The sequence below is a fragment of the Ostrinia furnacalis genome, unplaced genomic scaffold (genome assembly GCF_004193835.3).
Source record: "Ostrinia furnacalis isolate ACB-3 unplaced genomic scaffold, ASM419383v2 OfSCF7311, whole genome shotgun sequence".
Lineage (NCBI taxonomy): Eukaryota > Metazoa > Arthropoda > Insecta > Lepidoptera > Crambidae > Ostrinia > Ostrinia furnacalis.
In genome coordinates, this window is record NW_021137550.1 from 256,830 (window position 1) to 271,045 (window position 14,216).

The window sequence follows — 14,216 nt, forward strand, 5'->3', positions numbered from 1 at the left end:
TTCTTAGGATAGTATAGGAACCTAACCTACTATGACTACTGCTCAGAATGCGTTCGTTCGTTTCAGCCAAATGACGTCCACTGCTGGACAAAGGCCTCTCTCAAGGTTTTCCATAATGAATGCATACTTACCTACATACTGTAATAAAAACGCCTTGATGCTTTGTAAGATGCCCGTTTTATTTTCTGACCACCGTTACAACCAAATATACGTGTTAACGCTCAGCCGCCATTTTCGAACAGAACCATCCATCGATCAATTTTACTTTTTTTTTGTAAACCAAGAAAAACTTCGACTACCCGATATTAATTTTTAAAAGCAACTGTCACTATACCGAGATAATATAATTACGATGAAGTCTAAGAATTGAATGATAAAAATATCGATTGCTAACACTCGGCTAATCCTGACGAAAAACGCGGCCTCGCGTTTAAAAAACAAAACACAATTGCTCTAAAAATTAAACAATCACTATAATCGCGCACTTTCTCCAGTGATAAATCGCTCTTAAAGAACATCATTTACAGGTTCACACATCTGTAAAGATTCACTCTTATTCTAAACATCGAGTAGGCACTTACACTTACAACGACTCGCTCTTAACTCTAAACATCGAGTAGGCACTCACACCTACAACGACTCACTCTTAACTCTAAACATCGAGTAGGCACTCACACCTACAACGACTCACTCTTAACTCTAAACATCGAGTAGGCACTCACACCTACAACGACTCACTCTTAACTCTAAACATCGAGTAGGCACTCACACCTACAACGACTCACTCTTAACTCTAAACATCGAGTAGGCACTCACACCTACAACGACTCACTCTTAACTCTAAACATCGAGTAGGCACTCACACCTACAACGACTCACTCTTACTCTAACATCGGGTAGGCACTCACACCTACAATGACTCACTTTTAACTCTAAATATTGGGTAGGCACTCACACCTACACGAATCACTCTTTTTTATCTTATCACTCGATATCCGATAGGTAGGTACTCACACCTACGAATTTTGGTTAGTACATAACATCTCACTCATTCACTCAGTATTAAGGACTCGCTTTATTAATTCATTAACAACACTCAATTTTAAGGATTTATTCTCAAGCTAAAATAGAATTCTCTTATAAAATGATACATATAACAAAAATCTAATTAGTTGTTTCACTCTTAATATGATTTATATCATAATCGGTAAGTACCTTCATTTATTTTACATTCATATGAGAATTTGTTAACATAATATTAATCATTTTATTTTATGCACTGTTGACACACTTATAAGCATTACTTCATCTTAAAAGGGTAATAATATAACAAATAAATATAATACAATTCATCAACTTAATCACTTTCAAATTTCTGCAACTAATACTAGATACTTGTATATTAAATATAATACTGTTACATTCAACAATCGCTACTCTTTTAATGTGATTATAAAATGTTCTACTTTAAATAATAAAATAATTTTATGTAAGTCATTGCAATACCTTTTAATTATTGATGTCCCTAATTAAATCATTGAATACGTAAATAATTTTACTCTGAATCACTCGATACTACATCTTGATTAAAAACAAGCCATGGGTGAAGTTTATCCACAGCATACACAGCCCTATAAAGTTTACAGCCCTCTTTTCTAGTAATAGGAGTGTCTTCGATTTCATATCGATCATTACCAATCACCTTAGAAATTCTATATGGTCCTAAGCACTTGGGCAACAATTTACGACTTTGGCCAGGATCAGTACGAATTTCTTTTTCAAATCTAACTAGGTCTCCTACTTTATAGTTAGTTGGTTCTTTGTGAGTCCTATCATAGCGTTCTTTTTGTTTTTGTTGCGCGTCTTCTATCCGCGTTTCTGCTACTTTACGGATTTCATCACGATCTACAAGATTATGCGACTCAGAAACAACTGAGTTCATAAAATTATCGGAACATCCAGTTGTTTGCACACCAAATAACATTTCCGAAGGCGTACGACCAGTTGCCTTATTTATGGTATTGTTTAGAGACCATTGTATTTGTGGAATTAACAAATCCCAATCATTATCAGGACGATTATGATTAGCTGCTGTCAATGAATCAACTATGGTTCGGTTGTACCTCTCCACTTGGCCATTCGCCCTGGGAGAGGCAACTGCATTGAGAATATGTTTGATTCCCTTTTCCTTGGTAAATTCGGCAAATTCTTTACTAGTGAAGCTAGTGCCACGATCAGATATAACACGGTTTGGTACACCAAAAATCGAGAAATATTCCTTAAATACCTGTATGGTAGTGCTACTTTTTAAATTTTTGACCGGTTTTATGTATATAAATTTAGTGAACGACTCTATAATTACCAATATGTGACAGTTTTTCTTTTTACTTAGTGGGAAAGGGCCACAATGATCTGTGTGTAGCGTATCAAATGGTTTGTTAACTTTTGGTATTGGATGAAGTTCCCCTTCTTTAGGTCGAACAGGTATTTTATTATGCGCACAATTGAGACAAGAATTACAATATTTTTTGATAAAACGCCTCATCTTTTTGAACCAATAAACTTGACTAACTTTGTTATATGTTTTATCAAAAGCAAAATGTCCAGCATCGTCGTGATTCATACGAACTATTTGCCATCTCACCGACTTGGGGACTACCCATTTTAAATTAATATCACCATTTTTATCGGTTATGACTCTGTAAAGTCGGTTATTTTTGATAGTATAGTTCTTATGAATCTCGACAATGTCTTTAGTGTCAGGGTCCTTTAGAACATTAATGATTCTTTGTATTTCAGAGTCTTGCTCCTGAACTGTTTGTAACCAAGAATCATCATCTATCCTTAAAATGTCAAAACTATCCGGAATCGGTTGAACATCAGAATCGACAGGATTGCGGGACAAGGCATCGACGTGATTCATTTTTGTTCCATTACGATGTTCAACACCGAAATCATATTCCTGCATTAAAATATACCAACGTGCCACTCTAGGTATTAAATCCTTTTTTGTCATCGTGCAACGTATGGCTGCACAATCTGTGATAACTTTGAATGATTTTCCTAGTACATACACCCTGAATCGATTCAATGCATTGACCACTGCCAATGTCTCCAATTCATATGAATGGAGTTTGCTTTCGTCAGTAGTAGTTTGACGACTATAAAACGATATAGGGTGCATCGTGCCAGAATTATCTCGTTGCATAAGTATAGCGCCTATGTCCAGTTTACTGGCATCAGTGTGAATTTCTAATTCAGCTTGAGGGTCGTATAACGCTAAAACCGGACGTGTCGTTAATTTTGATTTTAATTCATTAAACGATTTTACCTGCTCTTCGGCGGAATTCCACGGAACATTTTTCTTAGTAAGCATAGTTAACGGCCTTGCTATTTCGGAAAAATTTCGAATAAATCGCCTAAAATAACTGGTCAGCCCTACGAATTGGCGGGCCTCGTGGACATTTTTTGGTATTGGGAATTCTGAGACCGCTTTGACTTTTACGCTCCCTGGCCTAATACCATCGGAACTGATTTCATAGCCCAAATAATTTATGTGAGTTTGAAAGAAATCACATTTCTTAAGGTTTAATGTAAGTTGAGCCGTCCTTAACATTTGAAATACTTTTTCTAATTTGTTCAAGCCTTCGTCTACAGTTTTATATGGTACTAACAGGTCATCCATGTATGCCAATGCTACATTTTTACCGTTACTTTTAAACATTGTATCTATAGTACGCTGAAAAACGCTTGGGGCATTTGCAAGCCCAAATGGTATTCGTTCAAACTCGTATAAGCCATCTGGGGTTACAAACGCCGTATATTTTTTGCTTGATTCACTCATTGGCACTTGGTAGTATCCTGACTTGAGGTCCAAACTTGTAAAAAACTTATTCCCTCCCAATTTGTCCAGTTGGTCCTCAATACGAGGCAAAGGATACTTATCCTTGATGGTTTTCCTATTCAGCGCCCTGTAATCTATACAAAGTCGCTTCTCACTATTCTTTTTCCCGACCAGAATTACAGGGCTTGAAAAATCCGACGAGCTTTCGCGTATTATACCATTCGCTAAAAGATCCTCTATAATTTTGTTAAGATTTTCGCGTTCACTCTGAGACATTCTGTATGGATTATAAACAATCGGTCTATCATCAGTTAATGAAATTTTCATTTCCGTTAAATTTGTTTTACCCAGCTCATCTAACTCCATCGCAAAACAATCCCTGTATTTATCAAGTAACGCAAATAGTTTATTCTTCTCCTCGTCTGTCAAGTCCGCACTAATTTTTACATCTGATTTAAGTAATGGTTCGTAAGTTTTAGTTTCCGCAACAACTCCTACAAACTCAGTACTAACTTCTTTAAACAGATACCCTCTAGCTAATACAGATTCCTTACTAAGGTTTAGATCAGTGGAGGACAAATTTGTCAACATTATATATCCTTTTCCGGTAGCAAATGTATAAATTCCTGGTAATATGATATACTCATTGTTAGGTAATACCCTGAGACTATAATTTAAGTATAACCAGGCCTCCGTCACTCGCCTATGCCGGCCGAGATAATTACCTACAGCGCGCGACAACTTCAAGTTGCAAATCAGTCAGGGCCGCCACGCGCCGTGACGCGCCTGTGAGCACACGCGTACCTACTATACACGCTCGGTGTATCATCGTCGCAATCAAGGTTTATTGTTCCAACGGCACTGTTATTCTTCTTTAATGGAAAATCGTAATATTTAGGAGTAATAATTAACTGTAGTGATTTAAATAATTATAAAAAACTACACTTTTAAAATAATTTTGAAATACTTATGACAAAAAACTGTAGCAAAAAAATTATTTTAGCTAATAAAAACATTAACTTTACTTCACCGTGTCTATTTTCCGACACCTTTTAAAACTGTTTGTCCAATTTCGAATTATCGCAACACTGAAGTTTATTAATAGGTACTTTAGAGATGGTACGATTATACAAACACCACTAAATTAAAGTTTACCAATCGTAAATACAATAAAAAATTAAGTTTTTATTTATTTTACTTTGCTTATACAACCCTGACGCTTGAGCTGTGAGGTAGATCAATTCTGAACACAAAAAAATTGCGCTCTTGTGAGCGTAGTAGTAAGGTGCGATTTCGAATGCACCATGTGCGTTGGATATTTTGCATTATTATTATTACCGTTAAAATGCCGGCATCTGATCCTACACAAAGGAGTGCAATTTCTGTTGCTACTATTATGTATTCTGTGGTGTATGCAAATACTGTCTTACTATAACGTATGGAGGCCAACATACTGATTCTATTTAAATCAACAACGTGGATCTACCTTCAAAAATCTAGTTTAAAAATAAGGACATGGTAAATAGAAAAATTGAAAACCAAAGATATGGTAATTATACTCTTACGCGATTCATCGACGGTACGCCAACGCAATAGACGTCTACTTGCTTACAGGTCATAGAACTAACTAAGGGCTCGCGCCACGCGCGTAAATGATGTGTCAAATATTATTATTTAGGCTTGTGTGCCCAAAAACAAAAAACGTCACGGGAATTAGGATTTTCGCTCGGACAAGCAGTTTTTTAATTCTAATTATTTACAGAATGGTTCTATTGAATAGATATTTTGCCATGCATAAGACAATCTTTTATACTCTTTAAAATGTTGAATGGAGTAAACCAAATCTTTACGACATAAAAATTACAGCCAACTTTTAACATTAAGTCGGTGTGCGGACGCGTAACGGTAATTAGAGAACAGGGTTTTATGAAATTAATTTAGACACAAATACTTAAAATAGAGGCCTATGATTTAATGCACAACTGGATAGGGTTGTTAAGTAACATATAAAAATACTTGCATGTCTCTAATTTGTCATTTTTAACGATTTAACAGCCCGGACACGCAAAAACTAGCTCATCTGAGAATGGCCGTTAATATTTTATTCGAGTAATTCATTGACTGCTCGCGGTGTCCTCGGCCTTCTAGGCACGCGCCCGCCTGCAGTTATTTGAAATACGCGGCATATTGAAATCGTTTGGCCATCATATCGGACGAAAATGACCTGTAAAGACGCTCGATCCCCTATTATTACGTGGAAATATCCCCAAAGAAAGGCCTTATCGTTTATTGTTATTAAATATTCCAGCGGAATTAATAACCCAGATTTAACGTTCAGCGTGTAAATTTAAGGATGATTAATGATTAAACGAACTTACCTGTACGTGAAGTTCTATCATAATTATACGATTGTTTTCGTCCGAAGAGATTGGCATAAAACTTTGTAGTATCGCCCAGGATCCGCCACTTGTGCACACGTTTGAGAGGGTATCACTTTTTTTTTTTTTTTTTNGGATGATTAATGATTAAACGAACTTACCTGTACGTGAAGTTCTATCATAATTATACGATTGTTTTCGTCCGAAGAGATTGGCATAAAACTTTGTAGTATCGCCCAGGATCCGCCACTTGTGCACACGTTTGAGAGGGTATCACTTTTTTTTTTTTTTTTTGTTGGTAGTTCAAAACTTATTTGACACGGACCATTACGACCGACCTTCATTACGTTTAGAGCATAGACATAATAACTACATGAATTTGCGGGAGGATGGGAGGGATGCCAATCTCTTCGGACGAAAACAATCGTATAATTATGATAGAACTTCACGTACAGGTAAGTTCGTTTAATCATTAATTATACTTATGTTTTCGTCCTCGAGATTGGCATAAAACTTTGTAGATATTGAGAGGAGTTAAACACATTATTAACAGGCAAATTTATGAAGATTATAATAAAGACTTTATTCAAGCCAAGATGAATAAAAATATCACAGTAAACCAAAAACATGTATTGAAAAACATCATTTGTAAATAATTGATTAAAAAATCATGTAAAAATAATTATAATGTAATACATTGTATAATTTTAATTAATGGTCTCATCATTAACTGAACTGGACAAAATCATTATACCAAATTCATTATTATCACTTGGGTCATTGTCTACCGTGACTCTATTATAGAATCTCCCAAAGACTTGTGAGCTGCCAGACCACCCAGCAGTATTTCTTATGAGATCTAAATTAACCCCAAGCTTACGAGCCTTTGACGTGGCAGCATGCCGCGTACTGTGAGCCGTAAAAATTGAGACATCTATGCCGCATTGTTCTAACACAGACTTAGTCCATCGGCTTAGCGTTTGTGGACCTACCGCGCAGTAAGGTTTTCTAAAACTGATGAAAAGTTTGCTCTGATTGTCGCGAAGATTTTTAGACCGTTCTATGTAATCAGTTAAGGTTTTGCAAGGACATAAAGCTGGGTTCTGGTTAAAATAAGGCAATGTAAGGGTTGGCTGGAGCGAACCGTTTCGAGACGTCTTGATAAATTCTGGAATTTTAATTACAATGTTACCAACGTGTTTCTCAATATTAAAAATATTAATCTTGGAGAGAGTCTGCATTCTATGTGCTGTAACTAATGCCAACAATGTAATTAATTTTTTAGTCAGGTTTTCGAATGTTATTTCAGTATTTGGATACCAAGTACTAAGAAAATTTAACACTATAGATGTATCCCATGTATTATTATATTTGGGCAATGCCGGCCGTAATCTATAAACGCCTTTAAAAAAGCGCTTAACGCGATCATCATTACCTATTTGATTTCCTGAAATGAGTGATAATGCAGATCTGCAACTATTTAGAGTTCCGAACTGAGCACCGTCGTTAAATAGCTGTGTTAAAAACAATATTACGTTTGGAATAGATATCTCAAATAAATCAATATTATTATGATTACAATAATTAAACCACTTCTTAATACAGGAATCATATTGACGCAATGAATTTTCACACAGTGAAGCCATCATTATATTTAGAGAAGAGGGTGGAATTCTTCTTCTCAGTAATGCCGTGCGGATAATAAAGCGGCAACCAGGGTAGTCTGCTGGTGAACGAGTCGATTGCTGGAATGAGATAAAATTAAATTCTCGCTTTGTGATAACACCATTTTTTGTCCGACTACCAAGCTATTATATAACGGATACCACGGTTGTGTGGGCCATAATGGAACTACAAGTATACCGGACGCTTTTTCTGCTATAATTTTTCTGATGGTTTTTAATATAACAGAAAACGGGGGGAACGCATAAAAGAAGTAGTCAGACCAGGATATCGTAAATGCGTTAATTGCATATGCGTCAGGATCTTTATGCCACGAAACATATTTTACGCATTTTTTATTAATACGGCTAGCAAATAGATCTATCTCAGGTTGGCCAAAACGTTGTACGATATCCTGATAAGCGTAATCTGCCAGTTCCCACTCTATGTCAGGGTGTACGCGGCGTGACTCGGCATCCGCCACAAAGTTATCCGCCGAGCGAATGTAAGACGCGAATACGTGAATTGCCCGAGATTCACACCACTGCCATAAGTCTTTTGTTACGCGTGTCAGGTGTGGAAATTGCACACCACCCATCCTATTTATGTATGAAATCGCCGTGGTATTATCAATTCGCAAAATAATATCACAATCGTGTTTATCTTTTGCAAATATTCTTAAACCCAAAAAAGCCGCTAATATCTCTAAATAATTTATATGATTTCTTTGTTCCGTTATGCTCCACAATCCGCTGGCTTTATCACTACCGCACGCGGCTCCCCAACCAGTCGTTGAGGCATCGGAATAAATCTCTAAGCAGTAACAATCTGTCCTAATCTTACTGCCTCTATTGCGAGTGACCGCTTCATACCACCATTTAAGATCGTTAGATATAGAATCAGGCAGGTTCATATACTTATCATAATTATCGTCATTTAACAAATTCAAGTATTTGACACGTTCAAGTTCCTTTGTATACAATCGCCCATATTCAATAGCATTGCAAGCAGAATTTAACAAGCCTACCAAATGAGCAAAGTCCCTTAATTTACAGCACTTTAAGCTTTGAAATTTTAACAATTCATTTTTTATTTTAATCACTTTCTCTTCCGGCAGATAAATACGTAATTTTATGGAATCAATATTAAAACCTAAAAATTTGCAAACGTTTTCGGGCTGGAGATTGGCTGGAGATTGCTTTTTTCTTTATTAATTATAAATCCCAAAGCTTCAAGGAGGCGATTTGTGTCAAAAATATTGTCCATACATGTCTCATAACATAATCCGACCAAAAAATAGTCATCCAAATATACCGTGGATAAATGACCCCTACATCTTAACAATTTAATGACCGGTTTCATAATTTTGGTAAAAATAAATGGTGCTGTACATAACCCGAAGGGTAATACATTAAATTCATACAATTCGTTATTATACATANGAAATCTTTAACGTTTTACATAAATATATTGACTTGGCCATCGCATGAAAACACGTGTAAATTAAATTATTTAGTGCGATGGCCAAGTCAATATATTTATGTAAAACGTTAAAGATTTCCTGGCCTGGACTTGGTATTACATGGATCTCACAACTTTTTACCGTAGAACAACTGAGTGGCGAGACTTGGTTTTTTTGACAAGTATTGTTTTTGATGGGATTTGAATTTCCCATCTTCATAGTAGAATGTCTCTAAAGATGCACGTCACATTCTCATTGGGATATATTTATAGATAATTATGGGGGCTTATTCGCAAGAACAAGGGGCGTGCTTTCATCAAAATATAGTGGGTTTTGAGAGACGACGTTACCAAGGCCAGTAAACTGAAAGCATGATATGGTTAGATTTTTATGAGAAAAATCTTCTATGGAACATGACAGCAAATTAGAATTTTTCATTTTTAATCAATATTTGGACTCTATTTTAAATTTTCTCTTGTGAGAATGAATCTTAAATGGATGTTTGGTATGTTTTAATAATTAGAAAGAATGAAAGAAAGAAAGAAAAAAATTATTTGGCAACATAAATATGAAATCATCTCTATGTTCATGTTTCATACATTCATTGATATGTTTTTTTCTATTTTTTACACATAAAAGCAAATTCAGAACAATTTTTTGTTTTTATTCTTATTTCTAGGTATTAAAGCAATAAAAATAAGCTATGCATAACCCGTGCGCAAAAATGCTGTAGACAGTTGTAATAGATAAAATCTAAGAGCTTCCTTAAACTGTATCGGTATCGGTACATAAGATGACGTCATTTTTTCTTGTATTGGAAAAACATTAGGTAGGTTTGTACCTACTAATCAATGTATGATTAATGCTAATAATACTATTGATAGTCTTACAAAGTAACGCTTCATCATCATTATCATTATTAATTTACTAAAAAAAAAAAAAAGATTTCAGTTTTACTTAATATTGGGAGGGATGCTCGTTATTATACATAAAACGTAAATATTTTTTGGACTCTGGATGCATTTTGACCAAAAAGTAGGCGTCTTTTAAATCAATTGTACTCATATAACAACCTTTTGATATTAATTTCAAAGCAGTTCTTAAATCTTCAATCTTAAAATGAACAGTATCAATAAATTTATTTAATTTTTTCAAGTTTAACACAAAGCGATCTTTGCCATTAGGCTTAGGAACTAAGAAATAACTGGATAAAAACTGATCTTTACAAGGAACGCATTTTGATACAGCACCAATTGAAATAAGATTACTAATGGCCTCAGTCATTCGCAGTTGTTCATTACTAGATAACGAAATATTTTTAGGCATAGAGGATTGGACTACAGGTTCAGAAAAAGTAATTTTGTAACCTTGTATCCATGAAAGCACTTGTGCGTCATCAGTAATTTTTTGCCATTTTGAATAAAATGCAGAAAGCCTACCGGCATATTTTACCTCTTCTAGCGCCAACTCCGACCTTGGTTCTGCTGCGACGACTTCCTCGATGGTCCGGCGGGCTGACTCCTGTGAGCGGCAGGCTCCCTCGCCCTCTGAGTCCCCGTTGACCTGCGACCCGGGGGAGGAGCCTTCCAGTTTAAATGCTGGGACGTTGATGGAAAGGTCTTTTTAGGTGGTCCAGATGGACCTGGCTTCTTAGTTTGAGGTACAGTTTTTGGCACGTTAGGTTTAAGCTCTGCTCCCGACTTTGTAATTGCTTTCGCAGTTTTTAAATTATCTGCGAAATTGTGCCCAAAAAGAAAGCTATCTACTTTCGTGCCTTGTATTTGGTCCTTTAAATCCTTTTTTAGATTGTTCAATAAAAGACCTCTTCTTATAGATGTGTGTTTATATTGAATATCGCAAAGCATGCGAACAGCGTCCATCAATAATTGTAGTTGACTCGGGTTATTGTTGTCGTTTGACATCAAAGGCGATATAGCCTCGGTCACACAGGAAATAGCTATCGCTAGTTGCTTCTGCTTGCTTTCAATACTTTGGTCTCGCTTTAAAACTGATTCTGTAATAGCTGCTTTCACCTCAGGATTCAGAGTTGGTGCCCCAATAAGGGGACAGTTTGTTGGTACCGCATATTTATTTAAAAGGTCTTTTCTTAACTCACTAGTCAATCCAGAAGTTGCAATATGTTCTAACCTTACTGCTAGGGCAGATAATATTTCCTTGCCCATCACTTTTGGAACAGTCGGATCCTCGCCAAGAATATCCAAAATAGCGCTATGGAGTTGTGGCTCCGATGATTGTGCGTCTATACTAGACGGCCCTGGTACTGGATCCTGCGCCGGCTCGGACGTTAGGGTAGACGCTGGCTCGGGCGCCGACTCGGGAACCGGGTCAGGCACCAGTATCGGGGAAGATTCATACCCAGGTTCATTTGTAGGTTCTCTTGGTGATGGATACGATTGCAATTCATCGTCACAAATGACTTCCGATTCTACCGTGAATTCTGAAATTATCGTAATATATAAGGTAATAAAACTATAAAAGTTTGTGGGTATTTATAAGTCATTAATAATACAATATAAGTATTATAATTATTGTTGCTTTAATAATTGCACATCTAAATAGACTGCCTACCCCAAAAAAGAAAACAGACTGTGTATGTTTATTGCATACATGTGCATAATACCATTTATATTATAGTATTTCAGTTATAAATAACCTCTTTATGATTAAAGTCAACAGTCCCTACGCCTGTTGAAAAAACGCTACTTTGTTAAAAAGTAGGTTATCGCGATCATCGACAGAGTGACAGTCCTTCCACAACTGCCCGCATCTCCGAGATCACGAATAAGAGGATAACAAATTGCAGGCATTTAAGTGCCGCATACCTTTGATTTTTGAATTCCCATGAGCAAGGTCATCATATGAAGATCTCGACGAACTAGAAGATCGACGCTCTTTGCGCCGAGCCTTTTTCAATTTGCGTTCAATTTTACGCAGTTTCTTTGCGAGGTTTTCATAGTCATCCTTATCAGAATTCTTCCGTTTCGGCATTATTTTATCAACACTGCACTACTTAATAACTTTACTTAAAACTATTAAAAAATACTAGCGGAGCACCGAAGTGGCGAAGCACTGGAACACGAATGAAGGTCGGTCGTAATGGTCCATGTCAAATAAGTTTTGAACTACCAACAAAAAAAAAAAAAAAAAAAAGTGATACCCTCTCAAACGTGTGCACAAGTGGCGGATCCTGGGCGATACTACAAAGTTTTATGCCAATCTCGAGGACGAAAACATAAGTATAATTTTGTTTATACCGACTAATAGCTCCGTAATTGAGAGGTTGTCTGCTTTGATCTTGTAATTTAGTCATAGGTTTATTGGCAATAAACACGAGATAAAGCCCTATAAGATTGGTTTTGGTCATTTCTCTCTGTAGGTTAGGTTTCCCCTCTTACAAATAGGGCGACCCAACGCGGCGCCCTCTTACAACTTGTAGTAATTAGATATTGGATTTCGACAAAAATTCAAAGTTTAGTGATGAAAATGTGAAAATAATACAAATAATTAACTTTTAAAAAAAATAAAACCGACTTCAAATGCGTGAACACAAAAAAAACTAAAAATTAAAAATATTCCGTATAAAAAAGTTCATCCTCAATTTTCTTAAAAAGTTCTTTAAAAAAGTNTTTTATGCCAATCTCGAGGACGAAAACATAAGTATAATTATAAGTAATGACGCCAATTAATAACAGTCTATCTTAGGGAATTTGTGCTTTAAGTACTTATTAGGTATTCGGATTTGTTGCTTCCTATTATTTAATTGGTAGCAATGATTTCTTTAGCTCGAATTTTGTGAAATTATGCTTGATGGTCGGCTAAATGGATGGTTTGAAAATTCTATTGAAATTAATTTTGTCACAGATCGCTAAAGAGGAACAAATACCCACACATATACATTGTAACAAACTTTCACGTATAATAATATTACTGGGATTGTATATTTAGCCCTGGTGGTATTTGAACCCGCAACAGACTATCATAGATCCAAGGGTAACTATAATCCTCTTAGAGCTGAAGATCACTGAATCTGTGTCATTCTCAAACGATATCACAAAAATGTTTAGGCATCTATGTAAGGAAGAAGAAGGCACGTTACTGTGTTACCTTATGTAGTTGTAATAATGGCGATATTGCAACAAAAATACCATAGTCCGATGTGCTGTCGGTGTACATATCCTGGTACAGAAGTACGTGTGTGTTGGTCAGCACAGCACTTCCGAACAAACAAGAGCCGCCAAGTCGCGCCTCCGCTGACCGTTCGCACAGATGCTCAACTATTTATAACAAGGAATTACTCAAATCCGTGCTGGAAGTGAAGCTATAGCTTGATCAAACTCAGCACAAAATATCCAAGCAGGTAATTAACTAATGAAAGTCTCTAATATCTAAAAAAAAGTAAAAAAACTAAAACCCAACTACGACAAAAAACGACGCTAAACAAGTATAAAACAAGATTTTCAGAATACCTACTGAACTGAACAAAGTTGCTAATGTAGTTTTCATGTTTGGAAAACCGCAGTCACATGTTGTCAAAGTGCTACGGTAGGTAGGTATGTAACGTGTGACTACGCCTTATATATATATATATATATATATATATATATATATAATGTACAAGTAAAGCCCTTTCAAATGATATCAAACACGGCATATTTATCTTAACTTTATTTTTTTACTCTGTATGTTTTGTCCGCTAGAGGGCGCCACATTAGATTTTGTGAAACCCCATATAGCCTATAACTAGCGGACAATTAAGACGCTTCTAATGATATGTCATTTGTCAAATTCTGATAAGTAGTTTAGAAGTTACGAGGAAACAGATGAACATACATACATACATACATACATA

The 14,216-nt window shown here is 35.9% G+C and overlaps 1 protein-coding gene across 2 annotated transcripts; it reads right to left on the reverse strand.

The window, feature by feature from the left end:
* Positions 1–6,924: 6,924 nt before the first annotated feature.
* Positions 6,925–12,484, reverse strand: LOC114363820 (uncharacterized). 2 transcript variants are annotated; one of them, XM_028319651.1, is made up of 3 exons: positions 12,190–12,484; positions 10,799–11,804; positions 6,925–7,967 (listed from the first exon to the last, which is right to left on the reverse strand). In XM_028319651.1, exons 1-2 carry the CDS (start codon positions 12,353–12,355, stop codon positions 10,804–10,806), a joined length of 1,167 nt encoding a protein of 388 aa, XP_028175452.1. In that variant the 5' UTR covers positions 12,356–12,484; the 3' UTR covers positions 6,925–7,967; positions 10,799–10,803. The 2 variants fall into 2 exon arrangements, with proteins under 2 accessions (XP_028175452.1, XP_028175451.1); XM_028319650.1 differs by lacking the exon at positions 6,925–7,967 and having other exon boundaries at positions 10,762–11,804.
* Positions 12,485–14,216: the final 1,732 nt, after the last annotated feature.